The following is a 27635-nucleotide window of genomic DNA, read 5'->3' as shown; positions in this document are numbered from 1 at the left end:
TTTATTGTGTTACTATCTTCCTTGGTGGGTCATGTAAACTGCTAGTCTGAGTAACACTTTTTATAGGGTAGGGGGCACTGGGACCAATGGTGGAGATGGCCTGAAAAAATTTGGGAACCATTGAGATAGACTGTGAAGAAGCAGTTTAAGGGTGCAGCTAACTTGGAAGCAGAAACTCCGTGATTAGGCCCTCATGGGGTTTCTCATTTAAAACAAAAATCACAGGGATAAATTAACACTCATCCAGATCCAGTTCTGAAAGGTTCAGGACGCTGAACTTATTTCATTGTTTCATTTGATGTCCACAAGTTCTAGTGTTATGATAGAAGGAAAACTTGTGTTTGCTTCCCGACACTTGCAGTCAGCCTGTCTTTGCTCGTGGCGAAAGTCTCGGCTTCAAGAATTAGAGGCAGAACCACAGCTTAGCACAAGAGATGTTTATTGGCAGAGCAGGACACCATTGTCAATATTTGAAATAAAAGGCTCCCACACAACTTACACCTGAGGCAGCTGCACACCTCCACACCACTAGATGGCAGCATTCTTTTTAATGCTTCCTGGGCAAAGAAGAGCAACATGCCTACGTAGTTTCTCTTGCTGTGGCAGCGCCAATCAGCCACTCATGGCTGGTGGGCACACAGTTGCAGCAGTAGCTAAAGCAGACTGCTTGGTGCCTTCCAGATATTTTGGACCACAACTCCCATCAGTTGTCACCTGGGACCAATGGGAGTTGTGGTCCAAAACATATGGAGGGTACCAGATTGGGGAGCCACTATACAGTGGCTTGTAGAAATGGGCAGGCAAGACCCCTTCACCTCTAAATTATCCCCAGTTCCATAGTTCCTGGCGTGTGGGGGGAGTACACTCTTTTTTCAACTGTTTTTTACAACATTCCTGGCTTCTTGGAATCTCGATACTGCACTAAGGGAGCCCCACTGCTTTCATGAGACCCCAATTCCATGGGTTCTGGGAGGGGTCTCGGAAGCTGCAACAGCTTTAAAATGAGTTGGCCTGTTACTGGTGACACCTCTTAACTCTGATCCTAGTAGTTCATCTCTTTTATAGCAATATATTAGTTTTCTGTATATACACATATGTAGGTATGTACACATGAGTGAGCTGAATCAACAAGGAACACGGGGTGCGGTTTGAGGGGTGCTGGCAAGTGGGTTGTCCATCTAGAGGGGTTTCTTGGCCCCAGTGTGAGCCGTAAAAAGGTATAGTGCTGCCAAAGGCATTTTAACTGTCACTGGTTCCTCCTGCAATGAACTCTGGGTACACTGTGTAGAAGTGTCCCCTGCTTCCTCAAACTAACTTCCAGTTCCCACAGTTCCTTGGCTGGGAGACACAGCCATTAATAAGGTCTGGGGATTTTGTTTTGTTTAAAGTTTAAAGTGCAGGGTAGACACACTCAAAAGAAAACGATACCACTGTCAAAAAACACAGCTTGCTTTTAGAAAAGAGAGATGGGGGAGAGTGGGGGGGGGGTCAGACCTTCTCTTGATCTGTTGATCCTGCTTTTCATTAGAGTTGGATAGGGATGCCGGATCCAAAAGAACAATGCAGCCAAAAAAGATGTGTTCAGATTAGTTATTTGCCCCAATGGCAATTTTCCGCCATGCTCCATGCTGATGTTTTGCTGCTGCGCTGTCTGCACTGGTGGCTCAGCACACAGCTAATCTTCAGCGTGGACAACATGCACGGACCATGGCTCTTTCAAAAGCAGAGGCACAATCTTGCTGTACTCTCAGCTGGCAAGCTAGAGGCATGTCTGCACAGGAGTTTCTCCCTGGACACCCAGGTGTGCTCATTCAAGCATCCCTTCTCCCTCTCCTCGGCTCCAAGTGGCAGAACTGCGGTATTACAAGATGGAAGAGTCCACAAAACTACGGCCAACACTACATTCCTCTCCCCCGCCCAGATTTTTGGTTGTGCCCTAAGCTGTTCCCATGCTGACATGGCCTAGGTTGGGGAACCAGTGGCCCTCCAGATGTTACTGGACTCCAAGCAGGGCCAACGACTCAGGATGATGGGGGAAGGGAAATGGATACTGTTACGCTGCCTATGTGGAGATCCACACCACATTTTTAAACCATACCTTCTTCACTTTAACAGCCATGGCTTCCCCCAAATAATCTTGGGAACTATTGTTAGTTAAGGATGCTGTGAGGGGTCTCCTAATAACCCTGGGCAGCCCCTTAACCAACTACAGTTCCTAGAATTCTTTGAGGGAAGCCATGAAGGATAAGGGAACTTTAAATGGATGCTGTGAATGTGAGGGAAATCAAGAAGGTTGGATGCATGGAGATGCATGGAGAAAAATAAAAAAACACACCAATTAGAACAGATCCACTTTTCAATCTGAGGCAGAGGGTGCAAACATTTCCCCAGAAATCAAAACAAGTGAGGGCAAAAAGTTGATCTGAATTTTGTCCTGACAACCTATGAAACAACTAGGTCGCTCCTCTCCTAAGTTCCATGCACTCCTCAAAACAAACAAACAAACAAACAAACTTACTGTTACACAGTGGTTCAAATCCAGGAATACAAGAAAAAATAAAATTTAAACATCTTTTAAATAGCTTATAGGACATTTCCTATAAGAGCAAAGTGCTTTGTTTACACCTCCTTTTAAGACAAAAAAAAAGGTCCTTAGACATGAATTATTTTTAACATAACAGAGCAATGAGAAACTTCATCTTCCTTAACTAAATCAACTTTGGAAAAGGAAAAAAAAGGGGGCAGGAAAGCGGCTGGGATTTCACTCTTTTGGCACTTTGAAGTTGTCCTTCTCTTTCCGGATGGCACCCATTGTCCGGATGGGGTCTCCTTCCCTGGCATGTTGCTGCACTGTTGGCTCCCTGCCAAAAGAAGGAAAATGGCGCATGTAGGTGACAGGAGATTACAGGCTATTTGGTTTGTTGAAAATGGAATAACTACGGCACCATCTGCTCCATTCATTTAAAGAACTGTGATCCGCTTTAAGCAGTCATGGCTTCCCCTAAGGAATCCTGGGAATGGTAGTTTGTTCAGAGTGCTGGGAACTGCAGCTCTGTGAGGAGTTTCCTAACAACTTTCCAATCCAATCACAGCTCAGTTGGAGGAGAGGAGTGCTGGCTGACAGACAAGCCATGCTGCTCAACAAACAGCTGCTCCCAGGATTCTTTGGGGGAAGCCATGATTGTTTGAAGTGGCCCTTTAAATGTATGGTGTGAATATGGTCCAAGTTATTTTGTTCAGAGAATTCCACAAGCACCTCTACCTGGGAGTAAAAAATACAATGGGTATTACCCAGCCAAGTTGTACTTAGAAAGTTCTTCCACTGAAAGAAATGGACCTAAGTTAGCCATGTCCATTAATTTCAATGGTTCTACTCCGAATATCCACACAGTTTTGGAAAACTAATAGTACCTAGAGACTGTTGCATGTGATTATGAACACACCCAGTGTTGCATATGCATAAGACTGTTGAAAGCCACAACCAGACAACAAGTACAATGAAGGAAAATGGAGGGTCCAGGACACTTACTCTGACTTTATGGACGCAACTACCACCAGGTTGTGAAAAACTGCCTGTTTAGCTGGCTCATAAGAAGCAACTCAACACATGTATGTATGGCAAGCTTTTCTTTTGGCCTGGGGGCCGCATTGACCCTTGGCTAACCACCCAAGGGCCACATGCACACACACAGACCCTCTGCAACAGCTGGAGGAGCGTCTTGCCCTTCTGTGCTCCTCAAATGATCAAAGTAATGACTGGGATGGGGCTGTTTTGCATACTCAACAAAGCGCTGGGCTTCAACCATCCCAGCGCTGTGCCTGCTTAAAAATAGTGTATAATTTTCAAAAATAGACAAATATAGTACTTGGATGCAGGACATCAGCAAATTAAGATTCTCACTTTCAAAGAGACTGACCACTCCCATCTCACGAAACCAATTCCACTCAAGCCATGGACCCACAGCTGCAGTTCCTCAGAATGCAGAACACCCTTCCCCACACCTTCTCCTTCCCAAAGCGTCATCCTCAAACACAAATTACCTGACTCTCATGAACGGGTTGTAGGTGAATTCTTCGCCAATGGTCGACGGGATAGTCGGCTCCCCACCATCGTATTTTGCCTAGGGGAATCATAAATTGTAGAGTTGGAAGGGATCCAAAGGTTTATTGAGTCCAACCCCACTGCAAGGAGACTTCCAAAAGTGCTTTGGGATATGCCTACACCCCCTGATCCTGAATGCTCAGTTTTCATCTACTAGAAATTTTGGAAACTCCTCTGTCTGTTCAAGATGCATTTGGATATTTAAGGTATCCAACCAAATGTTGCATGATGGTGCCTGAGATCAAAGAGCAGGTGTTCATAGAATCATAGCTAAAGAATCCTTGACAGATGGCTAACTAAGCTCTTTTTAAAAACCTCCAGTAAAGGAGCATCCACCACCTTCCAATATTCCTCCAAGTTTGGATACAACTGAATGTCATTTTGAACCAAGATGACAGACTCGAACCTTTTAAAACTAGTTTTTACCTAAGTTTTTGATTATGATTCCTGAGATCAATGTGCAGGTTTTTGTCTAATTTGGATACAACTGGACGCTATTTTGAATCAAGATGGTGAAATGCATTTTTCAAAAGTGTTGTCTTTAACATAGTGATTTCATCAAAATGATCTTTTGGTTTCTTGGGATTCCCAAGCGAGGCTGGGTACAAGGCTGCTGGTGAAAAACAGCATTAAACCCCTGACCCTTTTTCTAAGAGAGGTGAAAGGAACGGAAAAACAGCTCCCGCCTTTCAGAGATCTAGCCAATGACAGCAAAGGCACTTAGGTGGCCGTCCCTTTTGGAAAAAGCAGTATTCCGTTTGACGAAGGCTCAGTTGACATTAGAACTTGCATTGTTTGCTCAGTGTTCAGTTACCTGCCACGCCCACCCACCTATAATGAGTCATTAGCCCTCACCCTCCCAACCCCCGCAAAACCCACCCCTGCCCATTTTGGCTACAGGCCTGGACTAGCACTGCCGGAGTAAAGGAATCAAACTGGCACTGCCTGTCCCAATGGCATGGGGTGCGGAAGGGAACAGAGGCTGCCCACTGACTGATCTCCTCTCCAGGAATGAGAAGCCCATCTTGCCTTTGCCCAGGAGAGTTTTCGCTGGATCGCGCTGTTGTTGGGCTCAACATGCCGGGCAAACTTTAAGTTGTTGATGGTGTATTCGTGACCACAGTAGACTTTCTGGAAAGGAAAGAAGAAGAGGAGGAGGGCAGTTAAAAGTCACTGAAGGCCTTGAGGAAGGGCAGTAGCTCAGTGGTAGAGCATCTGCTCTGCAGGCAGAAGGTCCCTAGTTCAATCCTCAATAGGACTGGGAAAGTAGGACTCAGCAGAATGCAGCTTCCTATTTAAACCAGCCATTTGTTCAGAGTCATGGGGGCTGGAACTTTTCTGTATTTTTAGGGAAAGGAACATAGCTCAGGGGTAGATCTTTGCATGCAGAAGGTCTCAGGCTCAAACCCCGACATCTCCAGGTAGGGTTGGGAATGTCCCCTGCCTGAAATCCTAGAGGGCTACTGCCAGTCAGTGTCAACAGTACTGAGCTGTATGGACCACTGGTTCTGTCTCAGTGTAAGGCAGCTTCCCACACCCCTAAGTTGCAAGACAATCGCTTTTTGTGCCTAATTCTGAGGTTTTCAGCAGACCGTCATGCTGAAGGAAGAAGATGATCCTGGTCAGGCACCTTGCTGCTTTGCTTGATGCTCACATAACTTTACTCTCAACTCTGTCCCTTTGCCAGCCAGTTGATGGAGGGGCGCCCAGCCATTTTTCCTCTGGTGCCAAGCCACTTCCTTTGTTCCCTTAATGGTCTATTACCTAGGCTATCAGGAAGTTAGCCTGGCTATTCCAGGAATTAGAGGGGTCTTGGCATGCAGCCCACTCCCCCCCCCCATCTCACAACAATATATACCTGATGGCTCTGAGGTGAGTAGCGGGATTAAAACCTCTCAGGCCAGCCCAGTGCCCCAATGGGGAGGCAATTCATACTTTTCCATTGCTTTGCCTAACATGAGGGCCAGGTCTGTCTTTTAACTGTTCCCCGGGAAAAGGTTATTTTGCTTCCTGGTTGGACAATGCAAGAGCTGGGTGGGGCTACTGGATGCTCTGTTTTTTTATATCTATTTCATTTGGATATAACTAACCCTTCTTTTGGCCTCAGGGCTGCATTCATGCTTGGCTAACCCTTGGGGTGGGGTGGCACATGCCAGTGGTGGGTGTGATCACCTCACACACTCTCTTGCACAATCTCTCTCTCACACACACCAGCTGACCTGCACAGATCAGCTGAGAAACGGGATATCACCTCTGCCCCTGTGAATCAAATCATCAATCTGATGACCAGGGAGGGAAGGGGCATCATCTGTATTCCCCATCAGGGTGCTAGGCTCCCAACCTCAGCTCTGTGCCTTCTTTTTGCCAACACCACCAGAATCTGTGGGATATTTTTTGGAGGGGAATGGGAAAATGTGCTTGTTGCCGGGTAGGTCAAACCACCAAATGGGGGCTTAGCCACCCCTGGCTTATCTGTTGTTGCTTCCCACAAAATGTTTTGGGAGCTGTAGATTGGCCTGGTTGACAAGAGTCCTCCAAGAGCGAACACAGTTACCAAAGTTAATTGTCTTTAGTAGGGAACAAACACACCCGACCCAAACAGGGAGCCTTTGCGTGGTACCGTTTCTGGAGGGAGTCGCCCCAAGATCTCAATAAGGGCTCTGTACATTTCCTCGGGCGTTCCTTCAAAGAATTTCCCACAGCCTGCAACAAACAGTGTGTCACCTAGAGAAGGGAGAGAGAGAGGAGAATGAACACACTTTAACGATCTCACTAAAGAACCAGGAATTGGGAGCACCATGGTGGAAAAGGGTAAACCAGGAAGGAGATTCTGCTGAGGCAGAGGTGAGAAACTTCAACAGTAGGGACTAGAAGCTTGCAGTGAGTGACAAAGAATCAGCATAATGATTTGAGCCACAGCTGAGTGACCAGCAGACCCAGAACTGTGTGTGGTCTCTAAATGCTATTGAATGTGGTCCTCCATTGCTTCCTGAGGTTGCTCTCCGTTCTTCCATCCTGCAAATGTTCATCCCCTCCCTGTTCAATTTCCTCCTAAGTTTTCATGGCATATTACTGGATTAAAATAAAATGGATTTTTTTTTACGGTGCTCCTGTAAGTTAATTAGATTTCCAAATGTGCCCCAAAATATGAGGACCCATGAGACCAATCTTCCTGGAGAATGGGATCTTAAACTCTAAAGGTGGGGTGGGGGTAGCAAAGTGATGGAGCACTCACTGTAGAGCACCCACATTTAGAAGGTCGGGAGGACGAACAGATCTGTTCAGGGTGACACTTGCACACTGGAAAAAGGGCTATGAAGTGAGAAAATGTGTCAAGATGCAGAAGGCAGTTCTTGGATTCAAGAAGCAAAGTGGCAGATCACATGCTTTGACCAACACCTAACCAGCTGAACGTGTTTGGTTACACCCAGATGAAGGCTGTGGGGTGGCCAACACCCAACCAGACAAACACATTGGGTGAAGCCAGATTAAGACATCAGGAGGGCAGAGGGAACATCTTCACGTAAGAGAATGGGAAGAGTCAACTCGATCAGAACAGCGGCCCATCGACTCTAGCATCTTGTTCTCACACAGTGGCCAGCCAGATACCTGTGGGAAACCTGCAAGCAGGATCAATGTCCACCTGCAATTCACAGCAGATGGTATTCAGGGACATACTGCCTGCAGGCATGGAGGCAGAGCACAGCCATTGTGGAAAGGAACCATTAATAGCTCCATCCTTCATGAATTTGCCCAATCCTCTTTCCAAGCCATCCAAGTTGGATGCTACTGCTGCCTCCGGTGGGAGCAAGCTCCACAGCTTAACTCTGTGCTGTGTGAAGGATTTTTCTTTCATTTGTCCTGAATCTTCCAACATTCAGCTTCATCACAAGTCCACAAATTCAAGTGTTATGACAGAAGGGGAAAAGCTTTTCTCTATCCATTTCTTCTATGCCATACAAAAGGTGAGTGAGGAGGGACATGAATTTTTAAAAGCCCCAAATGCTGCAACCATCCCTCGTGATCATTTTGACTGCACTTATCTGAATATTTTCCAATTCTACATTATCATTTTAATAATATTTTCACAAAGGCAATCCCTGCACTCTCTTTGGGGGGTGGGTTAGGTTGCCATCCCCCCCCCCATGTTGCTCAAGCTCCTGAGGTCAAGGCAAAAGAAGTGCCCCCAAACCCTCACCTGTGAACACAGCAGGCGGCTCGGAGCTGTTTGGCTTGGTCACAAAATAGCAAATGTGTCCAGAAGTGTGGCAGGGAGTCGAGAGGCATTTCACGTTAAGAGATCCAACCTAAAAAAAGGTGGAAAAGCTCAAGTCATTGAGGGGGAAAGCAAAGGGGCAGATAAACCACAATTGCCCACCAAGGGCACGACCGCTCCGCACCAACATGGTGAATCTCAGATTGGTAACACCCACAGGGGTGAAGAGAAGCAGAGGGGTGGGGATGAGGAGGAAAGGAACCCTAAAAACTGATGCAAGCCAATGACTATGGTCTAGTATTCTGTGTTTTGAGTAGTCATGACTTGCGCCCACTTCTTGGTTGCACAGAACTCTTTGTCAGGCAAGATTGGAAGCTTGACTAATTCTCAGCTGTAAGAAGCACCCATGAAAGCTGTGCGGCCTTGGTCATTCCAGCAGGAGAAAGGGTCTGACATTTTCAGCAACTCACCATGAACAGCGACTGGGGAAATCAGGCTTGCTTTGTCCACAGGGAGCAATGAACGCCTGTGTGGGAGGGCTATGAAATCACCCATTAAAGGCTGCATTAGATGTGATGTTAATCACACGAGTGGTCCTCCGCAAAGGTTTGCTTTTTCTTTAGTATTTAGCAGTTGCACCCCTTATGTCCCCCCCACCCCCGTAAATCACAGTACAGTGGAGGAAGGTCTTGCCCTTGGACCTCCACTGCAGTTCCGATCCACCTCCTTCCACAGCTACTTAGTAAATTTAAAAAAGAAAGCAAGTAGGCAAGGATCAATCAGCTGGTTAACATCACATCTAGTTTGACCTTCAGGATTGCCTTTAGCTGAGCTTTACTCAGACTAGACCCAATGAGATTAAAAGAGCCCATGCTCATTAACTTCAATGGGTCTACTCAGAGCAGGGCTAGCATCAGATACAACCCTAAGCCCCCAGCTACCAAAAACACTTGCGCAAGTAACCAGTATTTGGAGCCAGCAAGATGCGTCCATTTCCCCCGCTGGAGAGGTCTGTGATACTCCACAAAGCCTGCATCTGGGCTGGGGAACATGACATTGGACCCCAACTACCAGCAGCCCACATGGCTGAAAGTGGTGAGTGATGGGCGTTGGAGTCCAGCAAGGATTGGAGGGAAGCAGATTTCCCATCCCTGACCTACATCATTGCAAAAGTAGATCTAGTTCAAGTTATCACTCTATCTACCCTGTAAAGCACGGGAGGCTAACCTGTGTCCCTCTAGATATTGTTGTTGGACTCCAGCTCTAACCAGCCCCAGCTAGCATGGCCAATGGTCAGGGACGATGAAGAGTCCAGCAACCTCTGGAAGACCATGGGTTAGCCACCCCTGTGATGAAGGCCACCTCTGGCCTAGTTGACATGGCAGCTTCTTAAGGAGGACAGGACCTCCTCGTTGCTTCTCCCAGATGCCCTAAACGGTCAACCACTGCTTGAGAACACCTCCTGGGCAAAAGCTGCTGGGAGGCTGTGCTGTGCATGGTTGCTGTGACATTAGCGCTTAGAGAAGGCCTTTGTTCACACGAAGTCTTTGTCAAGAGGCTGATATGGCAACAGACTGTGTGTCTTCTCATTTGCACTGTGCACATCTGCTTGTTTTATGGACAAAACAGGGCCAAAAACAGAGGGGTGGAAACTCTGTGGCACTTCTGGTGCATCACACAACTCCCATGGGAGGCACCTGGTGCCACAGGGTGTTTGCCCCCCCGTCTTCAAACAGGCCAAATGGCCAGGGAGTCACCCTGCTTAAGGAGGAAGCTTCCCCCCCAAACCTCTCCTTCGTTGTGATAGCTCCATGCTTGTGGCAGGCGAAAAGGGCCATTCTGAGCCAGCACTGCAACTGGGCATTATGTGTTCCTGTGCTTAAGCAAAATAGACAAACTAAACAAAAAACAGGAATTTCAGGTCAGGAAGTCCATCTTCCACAAGCAGAGAGCTGCCACGTGCAAAGGACATTTGTGTGGGGAGGAAACGGTGACAAGAACGCAATTGCCATGCTCCAGGGCCTTCGTGCGCCTCAGTGCTCAAACGGAACACATGATTTCAGAGGGTGTTTTGGGCAAACGTATTTCCCCCGTTTCTTTCTTTTTACCTGAAATGACATAAGATGAGAGACTTTCTGGGTCAAGGCTCCAACCCTGCTATCTCCCCCGTACACTTGTAACCCCGGCTCCATCTTTACAAGTTTCTCATTGCCACCAGCGTGGTCCCTAGAAGGTCAAAATGGTCAGACTTTGGAGCAAAACACACAAGAGGCAGTCTCTTACAATGTGCATCAAGCAAACAGCCTGAATCCTGCTTTTCTTTAAAGTTAAGCCATTGGTCCTTTTCTTGTTTTTTTTTTTTAAAATAGAACTAATGGCCTCATCCTGTAGTCCAGGGGTGGCTATGGGGGTGGGGCAATGGTCCAAGGGCCTGTATCCACCCATGGACAACCCTCTTGGGGGGCTGCATGTAGGTGTGGCAAAAATAGGTGTGGGTACCACACTGGCGCACAGGACACAAACACTGTAATGTGTGTAGGGGCTGGCTCTATCACTGGGCTGAGTGTGGCAGCCAATTTGAGGTATCATGAAAGGACAGCAAATTCTTACTTTTTAATTTATCATTAGGTTGAAATTAATCAACATAACTAATATAGGTCCATTAATTGCAATGGGGCTATTATTAGTAGAACTTACTTAGACAACAGCCACTGTATTTTTTATTCCCAGGTAAAGGTGCTTGTGGAATTTTCTGGACAAAATAACTAGGGCCGCATTCACTCTGTACATTTAAAGGACTATGACACCACTTTAAAAAGCCATGGCTTCGCCCAATGAATTTTTAAGGGTGCTGAGAGTTGTTAGGGGGCCCCTATTCCCCTCACCAGGCTACCATTTCCAGAGTGGCTTAGCAATTTCCCATAGCAAACTACCACTCCCATAATTCTTTGGGGGAAGCCATGGCTGTTCAAAGTGGCATCATAAGTGCTTTAAATGTATGTTATAAATGTGGCATTGGTCAGACTAGGGTATTCTACACCTTAATTTGGAAGCAGGTTGTTGGGTGTTGCTGTTTCATCTCAGGCAGCAAAATGCCTTGGCCTGGCCTGGATAGCAAGCACCACAGTGGCTTTACAGCAAGGAGCTCATCCTGTTTCACACTAGAGAAAGTTGTGAGGAACACAAAGAAAGGAGGCTCAGGGGAAGAGATAAAGGGAGATGCATCAAGGCAATTCGATTGAGAGGAGGAAGTCCTTCTTGACTTCAAAATACAATTATTAAGGCCAATGTGGTGTTAAAATTAAATGATGCCCCCTCATAGACCTTAAATTTGATTTCCAAACAAAACTGAAGCTGGTTGAAATGTTGCGTGTTGAGAGGCAATTGGGTCGCAGGGTTTTGCTGAATTAATTAAACTAAATAGTTCTAACTAGATTCTGAATGAATGTGCAATTAATGGATACTATTTTGAATTTCATTGTGTTACCATCTTCTTTAGTGTGCAGTACAAACCACTATTCTGAATAATGCTTTTTATAGGGTAGGGAGCACTGGGGATGTGTTTATGGAACCAACGGGGCCATGGCCCAAAAAGGTTTCGGAACCACTAACGTATACCATGGCAGCCTCCTACAGCATGAAGCTGAACAGCACATACATCACCGAAGCACAAGACCTTTCCTTTATTTAAATCATATAACACAAAAGGGTTACCAGTGGTGATGCGTAGTAAGGACAGTGGTCAGTTTCACTCCATGCTTTCTGACTGCATCCACAACCTACAGACACAGGAGGAAAAGGAAGGATATTTACCTTTTCACAAAATCTATTTGAGTCACAACCAGCTTTGTGGTTTAAGTGGATTCTCTGAGTCCTTAAGAGACATGTACTGCAAGGCTGGAAGGACAAATGCCCCCATACCCATCCCTTGCTGAATGGCCTGAAGATTTCACAATGCTTTTTTTTAAAAAAAAAATATTAAACACTTTCAACTTACCAAATCATCAGTCCAAATAACCAATTACATTATCCCCCCCCCACCAAGGATTTCCCTCAGCTCCCCTCTCTGATTTCTTTGCACATCCTGTTCTCTACATGTTATAAAATTGTACATATCCTTGCCTAATCTGTCATATGTTCTACTAATAAATTTATGGATGTTCAAAACCTGCCAAGGAGTCCAAATCATTTTGTTGTCTTTTTAGATAATTTGTAAAAAGTTCCCATTCATCCTTGAAGTCGCAATTTTCCTTGTCACGCAATTTATATGTCAATTTTGCCAGTTCCGCATAGCTCATCAGTTTTTCTTGCCACTATTGATTTCACAACACTTTCTATGGCTACATTCATGCCATCCATTAAAAGCACTGTTTACAGTCATGTCTTCCCCCAAATAATCCTGGGAGATGTAGTTTATTAAGGGTGCCAAGAATTGCTAGGAAATCTCTTCGAAGAGCAAACAATTCACAGAATGGTTGAACGATCAACTTCCCAGGGAAATATGGGAATTGCAGCTGTGGGAGGGCGAGAGGAGAATCCTATTAGAACCCTTAGCAAATGACAAGTCCCACAATTCTTTCAAATGACTGTTGAAAGTGGTATCATGGTGCTTTAAATGGATGGTGCAAATGTGGCCTATCTTCAAAACCACGGCTTATTATGGTCAATCTCATTTAGATGCCTATTTGGACATAAGGAGTCCCTGTAAAAGGAAATACTAGGAACACCAGCAGTTTCCTTATACGGGTAGGAGAAAAGCAAATACATTTCCTTCTTTTGAGTCTGTAGTTAATGCATGTGATATTTTAAACTTGATGGTAGAAAAAAACCTCTCAAAGCCATTTACAAAAAAAGACAAAACAATAAAATTATTACTAAAAATTTATAGCAATAATTGAAAACATACCAAAAAAACCAATAGACTGAAACAAATGAAAACTCACATCAACTTTCTAAACATATGGGTAGGCTTGTTTAAACAATGTTTTCAGCAGCTGCTAAAAAGAATACAGTGAAGGAGCCTGCTTGTTACCAATAGGCAGGGAGTTCCAAGGTATAGGTGCTGCCACACTAAACAACTGAGTTCTTACAAATGTGAAACAGTTATTATGCGGTCCTTGCAAGAGTGCCAATTCTGCCATCTGAAGTAGTCAAGTGGGCACATATTGGATAAAGTGATCTCATAGGTAAACTGGTCCCAAGTTATTAAGGGATTTATAGCCTAATAGAAAAACCTTCTATTTGTCTCGGTAACAAATCGGCAACCAGTGCAGATCTCTGAGCACAGGTGTTATACGCTGACAAGGCCTCACTCCTGTCAGCAATCATGCTGCAGCAGTCTGCACTAACTGCAGCTTCCAGATCAAGCACGAGGGGAGCCCCACCTAGACCCCCACACTGACTAGCAGCAGCTTTCCAGGGTTTCCGGCAGGGGACATTCCTAACCTTCCCTGGAGGTAACAAGGACCTTCTGCATACAAAGCAGGTGCTCTTAAGCAATGAGCTACGGCCCTGCCCTTTAGGAACATAAGTAGCTGCTTCATACAGAGTTAAGAGGATTGGATCCATTTAGCTCGGCACTGTGTACACTGACCAACTCCACAAGTGTGGATCTGATCGACTAAACTGTGTTCTCCAAAGCTTCTAAACCCAGAAAGAGCAGAGGTACCTTCTGGGGCTGCACAGGGTCAACTATCGCAGCCTCCTTGGTGTCCTCGTCGATGAGCAGGTACATGTAATTGTCTGTGAGGGCTGGGAGCAGCTCCACCTTCATGCTGGCTTGTGAGATGACCTTGGACGCTCTGCTTTCAAACTCGGTGTGGAGGAAGCTGGTGCGAAATTGCGGCAAACCTTCAGGAGATTAAGAAGAAGGACAAATTTTAGGAGAGGCAGTGGGTCCAGCAGTGAAGGCTAATGTGTGTGTTGGGGGGCAGGTGGCGCCCATGATGCTCTGGGTGGAGACTGGTGAAATATTCTGATGCACCAATGAAGGAGCAGTTTAGCTAGTGGGGGAGAGAATTTTGGGGAAGGTGACTGTTAAACCGTCAACAGAGAGGCAGGAAGGGCCTTAAGAAGCTGCTTTGCACCAAGTCTGGCCATTGGTCCATCTGGTCTTGGGGGTGGGATTACCTAGGGTGGTGCTAAGAGAAAAGGAGGCAGCAGGGGGTCCCTCCAAGCACCTTGATCACTTACCGTACTTTTCTGTCTATAGGATGCTTCCATGTATAATACTACCCCTATTTTGGGGGTCTCAAATTTAAGAAAACAGGGGGAGATTGGCAAAAGAGTTGTTGAGCTTTTTTTGCGGAGGATTGCCCAGAGTTGCTGAGCTGTTTAAAGGGGGGATTGCCAAAAATTGCTCACCCGCACACATCGCTGGCAGAAGCTGCAAATCAACCACCCAACTGCCGGATCGTCGGCCAATCAACAACACCCACTGATGCACCAACCAATAACACATACAATAGCTGCTGACAGCCACAGCAGCAACCAAATAAATGTCCACCCTATGCACTACTCGTGTATAAGACGCCCCACACTTTTTTGAATGATTTTGAAAGAAAAAAACACAGTCTTATTCACGGAAAAGTATGGTACTTACAAATGACCAGGCTGGACCCCAGAGTGAAACACTTTCCTCGCTTCATATTAGAAGTTTTACTGCTCTTATCGCTTTCAAAGCTATTTCCTTTGGTCACAATTGTTTGTATTTATGATTCTGAGATTCACAAGTCACAAGATAGCCAATTATTGGTAACAGCTATTGATTTTGTTATAATTTAGTTGCCACACCTCTGTGGTAGGTGAAGGTCTATGCATGTGTGGTAAGTGGCTAAATTTATGCTATAAACTTCCTTCAGCCTTACACTTTCATTAGTAAATATTCTTTACTGAATATTCTTTTTTTTAGGCTACAAGATTAGGTCAGAGCATATATTTATTTTTGCATATATGTATTTTTTGAATAAATATGCAGTTAATTGTTACTGTTTCATATTTTAATGTGTCGTTGTCTTCCTTAATGAGCTGTACAAATGGCTATTTTGAATAATGCTTTTTATAGGGTAGGGGGCACTGGAGGTGAACTAATGGGACCAAGGGGGCAATGGTCTCCAAAAGTTTGGGAACCGCTGCTTGAACCTGTCAGCTAAGGCCATTTCCTACATTCTGTCATACTAATGCTTCAAACTTAATGGACAATCACTTCTCCACAAAAATGCAATCTACATTAGAGCAGCCACCAAGAGGCGCAGCATCAATAGTTTAAAGTAGAAATAAATAAATGAAGCGACCTCATTTCCCAAAGTCATCCAGGTACATGCTATGCTGAGTCATCTCCAAGTCCCTTCAAAAGTGTACAGCAGTGCCTCTGAGCAAGCGGAAGAACCAGTTTGTCTCCCCACAAAGAGACTTGCTTCTCCGGTTGTAATTTTTTTAATTCACGAGAGAAACTGCCTTGCCCAATGGAAAAAAGTAATTAAATTAAACAGAGAACAAACAGAGAAGCTTTTCAAAAGGCTACACGCACATTATTAATATCCTTACAATAACCCTGTATGGTAGGGCAACAGCATTATTCCCATTTGGCAGATGGGAAGGAAGCAGGGCCCAGACAGAAGAGAAGGGTGGTCCACTCCAAGCGAGGGTGGGGGAACTTGTGGACTTCTCCAGATGTCACTAGACTCCCAGTAGGCTGAGTAGGCAGCAATGCCAAACAAGGCTGATGGGAGTTGTAGTCCAATAACCACCCTGCTTCCTTTCTCTCCCCCACCTCATAGCTGTCAACCTTCTCTTTTTTTGCGGGAAATTCCCTTATTCCAGCACCGTTTCCCACTGCTTCCTGCTGCTACCCCGGATTGTTAGATATCCTGCAGACTGTCTCCGGGACTGGTGAGGCTGCTGATCCCGTTTTTTTGAGGCTGCTGATCCCTTATTTTTAAATCTGAAGGTTGACAGCTATGCTCATCTGCTGCAGCCTGGTGGAATGGCTGCTGCCATCTGGCAGTCCATGGAGGGAGGAATCCTGTCTTTCCAAACCTTACCTGGAATCGCCAGGGATTGAACCTGGGACCTTCTGCATGCAAAGCAAGTGACTTACCTACTGAGCCACAGACCTCCAGATAAATGCACGTTGTTCCCTGATTCTGCCATACATTTCCCTGATTCTAGAGGGGTACCTCAAACCTCACTATTCAGGGGTCCTCAAAGCAGCATTTAAGTTAGCAAGAGTAACTGGTCCACACAAATCTCTACAGGACTCAGTCATCAGTGACCCAGATTGCAGGTTTTTCCCTGCCTGGAAGTTTATTTATTTTATTTATGTAAGGCATTTTTACACCCTGCCCTTCTGGGCCAAAAAAAGGGCTCCCAAATCAGCATAGAAAAATCAGTACTACAACGACCCCTGATATCAGACTGAGAATATGAAAAGATATGACACACGAGGAAGAAAAGAAGAGGAAGAAGGTGGAAAGAGCAAGCTCAAGTGCAGCTCCTTAAAATTACAGCTCCTATAACACAGTTATATTATTTGGAGACAATTCTACCACAGGCTCCCATAAAACAAGGATTATTTACAAACTTGCCTTAAAGCACACAAGCAGTGCAGTGCAATGATGAACGATCTTTCCTTTCTTCCTGTGACCTGCAGGACTCTGAGTCTTCAAGCCATCACAGAGCTAGCCAAGCTCTGTCTAGAGTCTAGGAAGGCTGTTTCAACACCTACAATCTTCACAATCCAGCTGCGCAGATGGCTCAGCTAGACTGAGCTCCACCCAACCAGCATTGCTGTCAGCGATTATCACTGTTTGTGTTGTCAGCAAGACTGGCTTACCACAAAGATGTACCAAGGGGTAGGGGTTGGGGGGGGCTATTTCCCTGGGGTATCTCCCACACTCCTAGTTATCTGTTCTAGAGAAGCTGAGTGGGGTGGTTAAGCCTTTATGAAAGTCTCAGGGAGATGGTCAATCACGCGGTTGGCAAACAAGAGCAGAAACTCATGGGGCCTGGCCAGCAAATGTGAAAGTGAAAGACGCCATGGAAAAAGAAATGAAAGTGATTATTAAAAAACAAAGCATTGGGAGGGTGCATAACCAGGAGTGCGAAATGAGCTAGGATTTTTAAAGCCGTGGTTCCTTTTTTTTACAGTGGCAAGTTGAAGGGAGCTTAATAGCAACTCAGAATTTCCCTATTCACCTTGCACATTCTTTTAGCACTGGGAATGCACTGACTGGGAATACACTGGGGTTAAAGGGGAAGCAGCCTCATCCAAAGAATGGGGGCAAATGTGTGGGGTACTAATCTAATACTGATACTATACTACTACTACTTTATTAATTATAATGATTTGGTGGTGTCATCATCACTGGAGCCTTTTCAGCGGTGGTTCCCTGGTTGTGGAATGCCCTTCCTAGTAAGGTGTGCCCATCTCCATCATTACTAACTTTCAGGAGGGATTTGAAAACATTCCCATTTACCCAGGAACTTGGCAGCTGGAGAATGCAAGTTTCTGGCAACCTTGAGATCACCGGTTGGAAGATTGTTTTTAACTGCTTTAGATGTTTTTTAACTGTAACTTATTTTAGATGTTTTAATTGTAATACCCTGCCAGTAGTTAGGATATTGATGGCTTCTGGAGTATCAAATGCATCGATTAAGTCTGATGTAAGTCAGATAGCTCGTAGCTTTGGCTGCTTCTGTGTACAACTCCACAAACTGGCTGGGGGAGTTCAATTCACATTTCAAGTTGGATTGACCCTGTCAGCATCACCACCTCAAAATACCCCACCAACTTGTACTCAGACTGGTGGAAAAAAACCAGATCCTTCCCTTCTAGTTTCCTAATACCAGACTACAGGATTGTGATAATTTTCACTCTCAAAGGGAAAACTACCACAAACAGCTTGATGATGTTAAGCTGAAACTAACATGAACGTCATTTGAACTCAATATTCATGGGAACTTGATTTTTTAGTGTGGCAGCACCTACACTTTGGACCTCCCTGCCTAAAGATATCAAGCTGGCACCTTCACTGTATTCTTTTTGGCCCCTGCCAAAAACATTATTGTTTAGACATGCTTACCCAGACGTTTAGAAAATTGATGCAAGTTTTTATTTGTATTTAGTCTACTGTTATTTTAACTTTCTGGAAGTTTCAAATGGTTATTGTTAATTTTACATGTAGATAATTTTCTTGTGTTTTTTTTTTGTAAATTACTTTGAAGGGTTCTTTTTACAATCAAGTGGGTTTTAAAAACATTATTTAATAAATAATAAATATATTTTTAAAGACTTTTTGAACACAGAGACTTTGCCTCATTTTAACCAAGTCTGTCTCTTCTCTAGCGCAATTTTGCTACTGGAAGCTCACATGAACTCCTTGTTGTATCATGTATTATGTGGTCTGTGTTACAGTAAAAGAGCACACCTGCAAACACTGGCCTGCAAGCACTACAATTGGAGAATAGCCTCTACCAAAGACATCAAAGACTTTGAAGAAGCACAAACTCAGGACGAAAGGAAGAAAGGAGCTAAGAGGAAGGCATGTTTGGAAAATCCTCACTGTGATCAACTCCCATCGGGAAACCTAAGTCCCCACTGTGGAAAGGATATGTGGATCCAGAATTGGCCTCCACAGTCACTTATGGACACACTGTTAAGACAATCTTAGTCATGGAAGACAATCTTAGTCAGCTAGGAGTGATTGCCAAAGAAGAAGAACAGAGCACACGGTGTGCTCCATATTCCCAGATTCAATAAAAAGGAAAATATTAGAGCTACCTTTCCATCTTACAATGGACAGCAGATTTTGTTTATCAAACTGTAAGATGATAAACGATTCCTTCCTTCAGGATACAGGCATGTGCCCCCACCCTGAGAAATAGCTCCACTATTCTACAAAGCACTTTGTAAGCATCCACTTGTCTCCTTAAACCTACTTTGCTCTTCTCCTCCATATTTAATATCTTCCAGAAGTAGAACTGAAATTAGTTTCTTTTTCAAAATACTCTTTTACGAAATTTGCTCTTGAATATTATCCAGATATTAAGTACCTCCATGGTACTTGACAACATTTAGAGGCTAACATGCAATAGACACTGTCCAATTGCAAACATGCAATAGTATGTAGAGGCCAGGAATATTTGATAGCTGGCATGTGATCATAGCATTTGAGAGATGTGAAATGGCATTTAATACTTCACAGATGACAGCTTGATGAGATGTCATGCATGCCCATACAATCAAGAAACACCAGACTAAGTTTTGTTTAATGTCAAAACACGATTTCAGACTTTTTGGGAGGCAAGACAGGAAAGCCCATTCAATTTCATTGCAGCTCATTTTCCCTCAGGCTTGGCAATGCCTTGTTGCAGTTTTACCCAAATCTGCTGCCCTTCAGCTGTTTTACACTACAACTCCCATCAGCCCCAGCCAAGCATGGCTGTGTTCCCATCAGCCATGGTATCCTAGTGCTTGCTGTATGGGGCTGATGGGAGTTGTAGTCCAAAACAACTGGAGGACACCTGGTTGAGAAATAAAGGTAAAGGTAAAGGGACCCCTGACCATTAGGTCCAGTCGTGGCTGGGTCTGGGGTTGCGGCGCTCATCTCGCTTTATTGACCGAGGGAGCCGGCGTACAGCTTCTGGGTCATGTGGCCAGCATGACAAAGCCGCTTCTGGCAAACCAGAGCAGTGCACGGAAACGCTGTTTACCTTCCCGCTGGAGCGGTACCTATTTATCTACTTGCACTCTGACGTGCTTTTGAACTGCTAGGTTGGCAGGAGCAGGGACTGAGAATGGGAGCTCACCCCGTTGCAGGGATTCAAACCGCCGACCTTCTGATCAGCAAGTCCTAGGCTCTGTGGTTTAACCCACAGCGCCACCCAGTTGAGAAATAAGGCTGAGCTAATTCCTGTTCAACAACTCGCCTCCACCCTGTGTCTATTGAGGCTGGTAACTTAAGCCCTTGCGAGTTTGGAGGGGGGATATGGCTTCAGGGGCCTTCAGCTGCTGACTGCCCCCCACCGCCAACACATTTAGCAAATTGTGGGTCAGTCTCACTCAAATGTCATTGCACCAGCGACACCACTTTTGCTACGTATAATAAAATGAAAGAGAAGGTGGAAGGAGAGAGAATGCGTGTGTGTCTACACTGTATGCCAGGCACCCCCAAACTCGGCCCAGTGGTCAGGGATGATAGGAATTGTAGTCCCAAAACATCTGGAGGGCAGAGTTTGGGGATGCCTGCTGTATGCTATACACGTTCTATATCCGTCGAAGTTTTATAGATACTCCCCAAGGGGGGTTCTACTTCATCCAGGTCCCCCAGATTCTTAGTTAGAGATCTGCAGCCTCCGCACCCACAAAACAATTCCCAGCGAAAAGGAATAGCTATAAATAGATACCAGTATGCGCGCACTGTAAATATGTCCTGAGAAAGTGTGTCTATATTCCAGACTGGGTTTAGGGGGGGGGGGGTCTGAAGAGGTTTGAGGGTCTCCTGCCTTACAGTGAAGATTAACTTATTTTTTAACTCATCATTTAAAAGCCGAGTGTCATGCAAGAGATTTCATGCGGTTTGCAATTCGTGCTCTGCGGGCGACCAGAAGGAAAACGAGCGGCTTGGCGAGCTAGGGGTGTCCGCAGAGCGGAAGATTCCCCCTCCAATAAAGGACACGTCCAAGAGCAGCTGCAAGAGGATCCTCACCGAAAAAGGCGCTTTTTCAATAATAACTTTTAACAAGATAACGGCGCTCCAAACCCTGCAATGTTAAGGGGAGGCGACGCTTCCTTCTGCTGCGGCTCCACTTACCCGATCGGAGCCCCAAGAACAACACAGCGGCTGCGGCGCCGATCCTCCCTCCGCCCCCGCAGACCATGGTCCAAGGCGGAGGCTGCAACCAGGCACCCTCCGCGCCCCCTTACACAAGCAGCGGCCGGGCGATCTGTTTGGTGCAGATGCCTTCCAGCCCCTTTCCCTTTGGCCCCTGACCCGTCTCAGCCAGCCAATCGCTTCCCCGGACTCTGAGCCGGGCGGGGCGTTTATACATTTGGAGGACAGGCTTACGTCCTTGCAAAAAAGGCGAGACTGGAGCAGTAGAGTGGCGGCTCTTTTCCTTTAGGGATGTGTGACTGAAAGGTAAGCAGGATTGCAGCGGGCGCCTCTCAGAAAATGAGACCGCCCTTGCAGAAGTATCTGACGGCGGACGCGGCAAAGGGTAAACGGCCTTGCTAGGGTATAACAACAGAAACTAGGCGTCTTTGAGCGCACGCAGAGTGCCCCTGTTTAGGGAAGTATATCTCTTAGGTGATGAAACAAGGCTTGCCCAAACACCCAGAGTATTTCAGGGCCTGGAGTCAGCCTGGCACATTTAAAATAATTAGAAAGTGCATTTGAGAAGGGGCAGAATGCACAGAATCTTAGCCAACTGTGTGGGCATGGGGACTCGAGGGACAGAATTTTTTTTTCTTATTGTGACTATTATACATGGGTGTAGTGAAGTGGGGACAATAAAATCAATAAAAATACATAGCAAACTGCGGTCCTGCCCCCCAACAAAAGGCCTGCCCCCCCCGTCCCCCCAAAATAATGGCTGTTATATTTGGAGATGTTCTAGTTCTGACTACTTGCCTTGTTTAGGATCTGTGACTGACAAACTGATGCCAGGTGACAGGAATCTGAGCTGCACAGCCATAAAACAGGGAGTCCCAAGCTTTCATCCATGTTCCTGCACTTACAATCTACTAGTGATTATTACAGTCTGGTTTGCTAAGCTATGATGTGAATAAGCAAGTGTGCTGGTGCAGTGAGAAAATTGTGCCTGCCTTGCGCCTCCTGTTCTTTTCGTGCCATGGCTTTGTGTAACGTTTGAACCTGGGATGATGATTTGTCTCACTTCAAGCAAACCATGAACTGTAACCAATGTGTTTTTGCCAACTGCTCATGGATTGTTTGAGGGAAACACCACAAGCCTGGGTTCGGATGTCATGCTAAGCCACACCATGTCTTAGGTAGTATGTTGGGGAAGTAGCTAAGTGGCCAGGATTTTCTCACTGTGGACTGCATCCTTGCTAGTTCATACTAAACTATAGCTTGGCTTAGTATTATGTGTGAATGAGGCTAATGCATTGTGAAAGTACAAAGAATGGGCTTGACAGCTGTATTGAGAATTTCTGGTAGCAAAAGAAGCTGAATGGGAAGGAAATGTATGAGTTTTACCCACACTTTGTTTTATTTTTCTCCCCAAGCTGAGAAGCAAGCAACCAGATTGAAGTGAAGAAATTGCGTCTGTTGCAGCAAAGGTCTAGCTGCGCTACTCAGAGCTCATTGTCCTGCGGAAGTATAATTGTTGAGAGGGGGAAATGACTTCTTCAAAGCCTTTGGCCAGGTTCTGGGAGTGGGGCAAGAACATAATCTGTGTGGGGAGGAATTATTCAGAGCATGCCAAAGAGCTGAAGAACACCCTCCCAACTGAGCCGCTCTTCTTTCTCAAGCCATCATCCGCCTATGTCAGGGAAGGCTCTCCCATCATCCAGCCCTATTACTGTAATAAGCTGCACCATGAAGTGGAACTTGGGGTGGTGATCGGGAAGAGAGCCCAGGCAGTTTCCCAGAAAACAGCAATGGACCATGTGGCAGGCTATGCCCTCTGCTTGGATATGACAGCCAGGGATACCCAAGAAGAATGCAAGAAGAAAGGGCTTCCTTGGACAATGGCCAAAGGGTTCAATACCTCCTGTCCAGTCAGTGACTTTGTGCCCAAAGAGAAAGTCCCAGATCCACACCAGTTGAAGATCTGGCTAAAGGTAAATGGGGAGATGCGGCAAGAAGGAGATACATCAGACATGATCTTCTCTATCCCCTACATCATCAGCTACATCAGTGGAATTGTCACGCTGGAAGAAGGGGATGTCATCCTAACAGGAACCCCAAAAGGGGTTTCTGCTTTGCAAGAGAATGATGAAATAGAAGCTGGGATCCAGGGGGTGCTGAGCATGCGGTTTCAAGTAGTTCGGCAGAAATGCCAGCCTTGATAGGGGATGTTTCCTTTTACCTTAAGAACAGATTCAAACTGTAGAGCACAGGGACACTAAACCATTCCTTTCCTGTGGGACAGGATAGACTGGGAGTTTATATTCTTATATAGCCACCAAGTAAAATTGGCTTTCCCCTCATTCAGGTTCTAGCTTCTTCCACATTGACAGAGTGAGAGAAGGGCTGGAAGCCCATCTTGTTGGGCATTTAATATATTCACAGTGTTCAGGCATCACACTAAGCCTCAGGCTTGTACACTCTTTGCTCTCCTCTTTGGGTCTGGCGCAGCAGCAAGTAGTTCACTTTCAGTTTAGATTAACTGCAGCTTGCTGTCATCCAGATCCCCCAAAACTGGTTAATCTTAACTATGGTTTGTTGAACAAAGCAAACATTAGACCATAGGTTATGAAGCTGTTTTTTTTAAACAAACAATAGTAAACATTAACATGTGGTTAAGACAACACACTAAACTATGGTTTGAAAGTGAAAGCTTCCAAATTATTGATGGACGTGCCATAGGAAGAGGGGGGAACGTGCAAGCTTATACTCACTATGGCTTATACTTGTCATCATAAACGATTGTGTGGCCTTCTTATAAACTAAGTGTGGCCTTTCTGAAGAGCACAGTCAAAGAATGTAAGAATTATTCTTTTCTACCAGACTAGACTGCTTATATAGAGTTCAACAGGGGAAATTATATTAAAATATACACATACAAAATGGAAATATGGTGAAATTTAGAATATATTTTGTAATGAAGTCTGATGCAACTGTATACTAAGGTGTAAATAAAACTTCTATCTACTTGCCTCAATAAATTTCAGACACACTGTATCATGTGGCTGTTGTCTGAAATAAAAAAAACTTGGCATTTATAGTGTTCAATGTACTTAAATCTTTTTTGTCTGAAATCCCACAGAACACAGTTCCCTCTTTTCATATAATATAAAATTTAAAGAAATGGGCTTGCAGAAAAAAATTCAATTTCATAAGTATATTTTTCCTCAAATATGTTATACATGGAATGAAAACTTTGTTTTAAAGGGAATGTAGAAAGTATACCTAGGTATCTTAAGTCAGACTAAGGCTGCCTTTGCCAGCCTTATAAACCCACCATGTTTTGGACTAGATCTCTCATCAGTTTCAACTGATAGGAGCTGGACACCAATTTGGTGAAGGATGGACTAAGGTAAACTTCCTTAAATGATAGTACACAGTTTTAAAACATGAATGATAAAGCACACTTTCTAGCATCTTTGCAATGAGAATGCAACGCCCCCCCAAAAAGATGTAAATTCACCATATTACAACAACTTAGACTCCTTCCAGCTGTTCTGAAGCTGGGCAAGGTAGGTCTTTTCCAGGCAGGTTTTGACTGGCCTCCACAGGATCTGCTAGTTTGCAAGAAAGCAAACTAACTCTCAGTCCGGTTCGTGAACTGGGCGAAATAATAACCTATAGAAGTAAATTAGTTAGTTTTTTTTAAAAAAAATACTTCTCCAAAAATACAGTTTGCAAGAAGATAATGCAACTTGATATAAAGTTAGAACTACATATTATGGTGTCCAGTGGCAGTTTGAAGGAGAAGGTGGGCAGGAGAGGGCTATTAGTCCTTCTGACCTTGTTTTCTCACAGAAAATCTTCGCGCGTGCACACACACACACCAGCTACTTTTAACTTCATCCGCTTGGATGAGCAGTTACATGCAGAAATCTGTTATCGACGGGAAAATGTACAAGCTGACAATTCCCCCACCTGCCCCTCCAAAGTTGGTTGGTGTTGCCTCCTGAAGAACTTGCTGGATAAACTGATCTATATTATTGGCAATCATAGAAAACGCCTTTTTCAAATCTCAGTTCTTGATTCACTAAAAGAAACTTTGATAATGGATTCCTCAGAATATGTTAATAGGGTGAGGGTTGTCATGGAGAATGGTTCTCATTTAAGTTTGTATTTTCTTATTTCTATACTTACTTTAAAATAAATTTTGCTTCGTTCTAGAAGAAGGTGCCATTTTAGGGCTGTTTTTTGAGCCTCTGTCAGAGTCTGGAACTCCTGGACCTAATGGAGTGACCACAACTTAATTGGTATGCAGTGCACACAAGCATGAAGTGAAGCATGAGTCAAAAGGAAGATGAGTGTTTTCAGAAGTGCATACATACAGTAGGTTCACAGCAAAACCAAGCAGGCCTTGAAGTGCCTTGAAAGATCAGTAAATTTATTGCAGCATAACTTTTTTTGGGCTAGAGTATATTTCATCAGATGCAGCACTGGTGCAATGCATTAAACCTCAGGCTCTTGATACGTTCTAAACACAACCTGAACCATAAACCTGAATAGAAGAGATCTATTTCTAATACATTCTTACCGTGCAGCCTAAAGCTTCTTCAGCCACTGTGTCTGAGAGATTGCAAGAATGGAGAGTGCCTGTGTGGTCTGTCAGATCAACTAGTACATCAAAGCTGGCAAAGAGTAGTGAGGCATCTGAGGAGGAGACAAAGCTGCTACAGAAGGAGCATGAGTTTGTTCCTTCATTGACCACATAGTGGCACTTGCTACTGCAAAAAAGAAAAGAGGGCAAGATTTTAAATGAATGAACGTGTGTTATTACGCATCTAACATACCTATTCATTATATCTGATGAAATTGTCACATTGTTTTTATATGCTTCTTGTTTAATTATGAGTGTACAATAATAGAATGTATAATATAGAATAGACATGCTATCTTGGCTCAAAGGCAAGAAAGAAGGATGGCTGAAGAGCAAAGAATCTTTGGACATGCGAGTTAGATAAGGTTACAGTGGTGCCCCACAAGACGAATGCCTCGCAAGACGAAAAACCCGCTAGACGAAAGGGTTTTCCATTTTTCGATGCGCTTCGCTAGACGAATTTCCCTATGGGCTTGCTTCGCAAAACGAAAAAGTCTTGCGAGTCTTGCGGTTTTTTTCGCTCCCCCCCCTTTTTCTAAGCCGCTAAGCCGCTAATAGCCTTTTAGCCGCTAAGCCTTTAATAGCCGCTAAACCGCTAATAGCGCTAATCCGCTAATAGGGTTGCTTCGCAAGACGAAAAAACCGCTAGACGAAGAGACTTGTGGAACGGATTAATTTCGTCTTGCAAGGCACCACTGTACAGTACTTCAGAAAAGGCTTTGAAGCTGAGTTAGGAGGAAAAAGTGGTATGAGGAATAGAGAGATGGAAGTTTTTCAAGCTGATTTGGAATGGGAGTGAGGAGCAGGATAAATGTCCAGGACACTTAATGAGGTGCTTACCATCTGTTTCGTATTATTTTAGTTGTCTCATTATCAATATTCAGCGTAGAAATGTAGGCAAAAATAATGCCATAGAAAGGTTCTGATTTTCCCTCATTTTGCAAAGCTTTCATCTTTAATTGCTCCACTGTATAAACATCAACTATTGCCTGTACTAAAGATAACAGGAAAAAGAAGTAAGACTGTCTTTTTAAAAAGGGACTTGATCTGAAGTTTAAAGACAGAAAAAAACTTCCCACTGACTAGTGGACTTTGGACTTCAATAAAATATAGTTTACCATAAGAAAAATACATTTAAAATCATAATATGCCATTGGACAGAAAAGACTCTGTTATTCATTTGTATTATAACCAGAACAGTTAAACTTTAATTAATTTTTATGATTTCCCAGACTGAAGTCCACTCTTTATTCTCTGAGCCATGATAGCTGAACACTTCCCTGTTTATAGCATACTTCCCAGTTAATAGTTCTCAGAATGGCACGCAGCATCAAATGGATTGTACATGAGAACTTTTAACATACATTTGCCTCTGAAGTATGTGGCAATAACTTTGAATACATGCTGTCCTTAAAAAAAACAACAGTAAGTAAAAAAGTTAGCCTGTGTTCTGAGAACTGTTTGCATTTAGAAGGGTAAATCTAAGCAATATATAGCAGTCTAGATTCAGATACCTGAATCTAGAACCATGGAAGGCACCACATTGAGCTGCATGAAATGGAAGTCCATCAACCTCAGAAAAGCTCATACCAAGAACAAACTTAGTTGGTCTCTAAGGTGCTACTGGACAATTTTTTAATTTTTAAAAATATATTTCTATCAGATTAAAGGACTACTTGGTAAACACTCACCATTTATGGAATCTCTGAAATGATCTCCCATTTCATCATCCAAATCTAACATTTCTGCACTTTCTCTTATAAAGTTGTGTAGATTGATTGCTTCTGGTGTATCTTGAAAAAATATTTTTCAAAGCAGTATTAATAAAGGTAAAGTTGCATAATGCCAAAA

The 27635-nt window shown here is 44.4% G+C and overlaps 3 protein-coding genes across 23 annotated transcripts in view; 1 reads left to right on the top strand and 2 right to left on the bottom strand.

Moving 5' to 3' along the window:
* Positions 1–422: 422 nt before the first annotated feature.
* Positions 423–25413, bottom strand: LOC310692695 (hydroxyacylglutathione hydrolase, mitochondrial). Of its 7 annotated transcripts, none has more exons than XR_014518842.1 (10): positions 21131–21287; positions 13987–14168; positions 12033–12097; positions 10427–10544; positions 8301–8409; positions 6723–6826; positions 5132–5233; positions 4042–4121; positions 758–2861; positions 423–697 (listed from the first exon to the last, which is right to left on the bottom strand). XR_014518842.1 is itself a non-coding variant. In XM_083473856.1 (9 exons), the coding sequence occupies exons 2-9, from the start codon at positions 14089–14091 to the stop codon at positions 2762–2764; spliced, it is 783 nt and encodes a 260-aa protein (XP_083329982.1). In that variant the 5' UTR covers positions 14092–14168; positions 25328–25413; the 3' UTR covers positions 423–2761. The 7 variants fall into 7 exon arrangements, 5 of the variants coding, with proteins under 5 accessions (XP_083329982.1, XP_083329979.1, XP_083329980.1 ...); XR_014518843.1 differs by lacking the exon at positions 21131–21287 and adding an exon at positions 16904–17047; XM_083473856.1 differs by lacking the exon at positions 21131–21287 and adding an exon at positions 25328–25413 and having other exon boundaries at positions 423–2861.
* Positions 21350–27635, top strand: FAHD1 (fumarylacetoacetate hydrolase domain containing 1). Of its 2 annotated transcripts, XR_014518846.1 has the most exons (3): positions 21350–21457; positions 22567–26158; positions 26488–27635. XR_014518846.1 is itself a non-coding variant. In XM_083473894.1 (2 exons), the coding sequence occupies exon 2, from the start codon at positions 22681–22683 to the stop codon at positions 23350–23352; it is 672 nt and encodes a 223-aa protein (XP_083330020.1). In that variant the 5' UTR covers positions 21355–21457; positions 22567–22680; the 3' UTR covers positions 23353–24232. The 2 variants fall into 2 exon arrangements, 1 of the variants encoding a protein (XP_083330020.1); XM_083473894.1 differs by lacking the exon at positions 26488–27635 and having other exon boundaries at positions 21355–21457; positions 22567–24232.
* MEIOB (meiosis specific with OB-fold) overlaps positions 24333–27635 on the bottom strand; it is a 235691-nt gene continuing 232388 nt past the window's right edge. For 13 of the 14 annotated variants that reach the window (XM_083473774.1, XM_083473769.1, XM_083473776.1 and 10 more), the window contains 5 exons: positions 27476–27577; positions 26625–26778; positions 25722–25911; positions 25328–25414; positions 24333–24808 (listed from right to left, as the gene is read on the bottom strand). In XM_083473774.1, coding sequence (XP_083329900.1) covers positions 24668–24808; positions 25328–25414; positions 25722–25911; positions 26625–26778; positions 27476–27577 — 674 coding nt within the window. In that variant the 3' untranslated portion in view covers positions 24333–24667. The remainder of the gene's footprint in view (positions 24809–25327; positions 25415–25721; positions 25912–26624; positions 26779–27475; positions 27578–27635) is intronic. The other variant, XM_083473775.1, reaches the window with a different exon arrangement.

Source organism: Podarcis liolepis (genome assembly GCF_965112155.1).
Source record: "Podarcis liolepis genome assembly, chromosome: 14".
NCBI lineage: Eukaryota > Metazoa > Chordata > Lepidosauria > Squamata > Lacertidae > Podarcis > Podarcis liolepis.
The sequence above is the reverse complement of the archived record's forward strand: the minus strand, read 5'-3'. Positions and strand labels throughout refer to the sequence as shown.

Excerpts from the sequence above, each read along its gene's own strand:
- LOC310692695 (XM_083473853.1), bottom strand. The coding sequence starts at position 21,197 with ATGGTCTGCGGGGGCGGAGGGAGGATCGGCGCCGCAGCCGCTGTGTTG. Across the intron at positions 14,169-21,130 it reads GTTCTTGGGGCTCCGATCGG|GTTTGCCGCAATTTCGCACC; the intron begins GTAAGTGGAGCC and ends AATCTCCTGAAG. Across the intron at positions 2,862-4,041 it reads AACCCGTTCATGAGAGTCAG|GGAGCCAACAGTGCAGCAAC; the intron begins GTAATTTGTGTT and ends TTCTTTTGGCAG.
- FAHD1 (XM_083473894.1), top strand. The coding sequence starts at position 22,681 with ATGACTTCTTCAAAGCCTTTGGCCAGGTTCTGGGAGTGGGGCAAGAAC.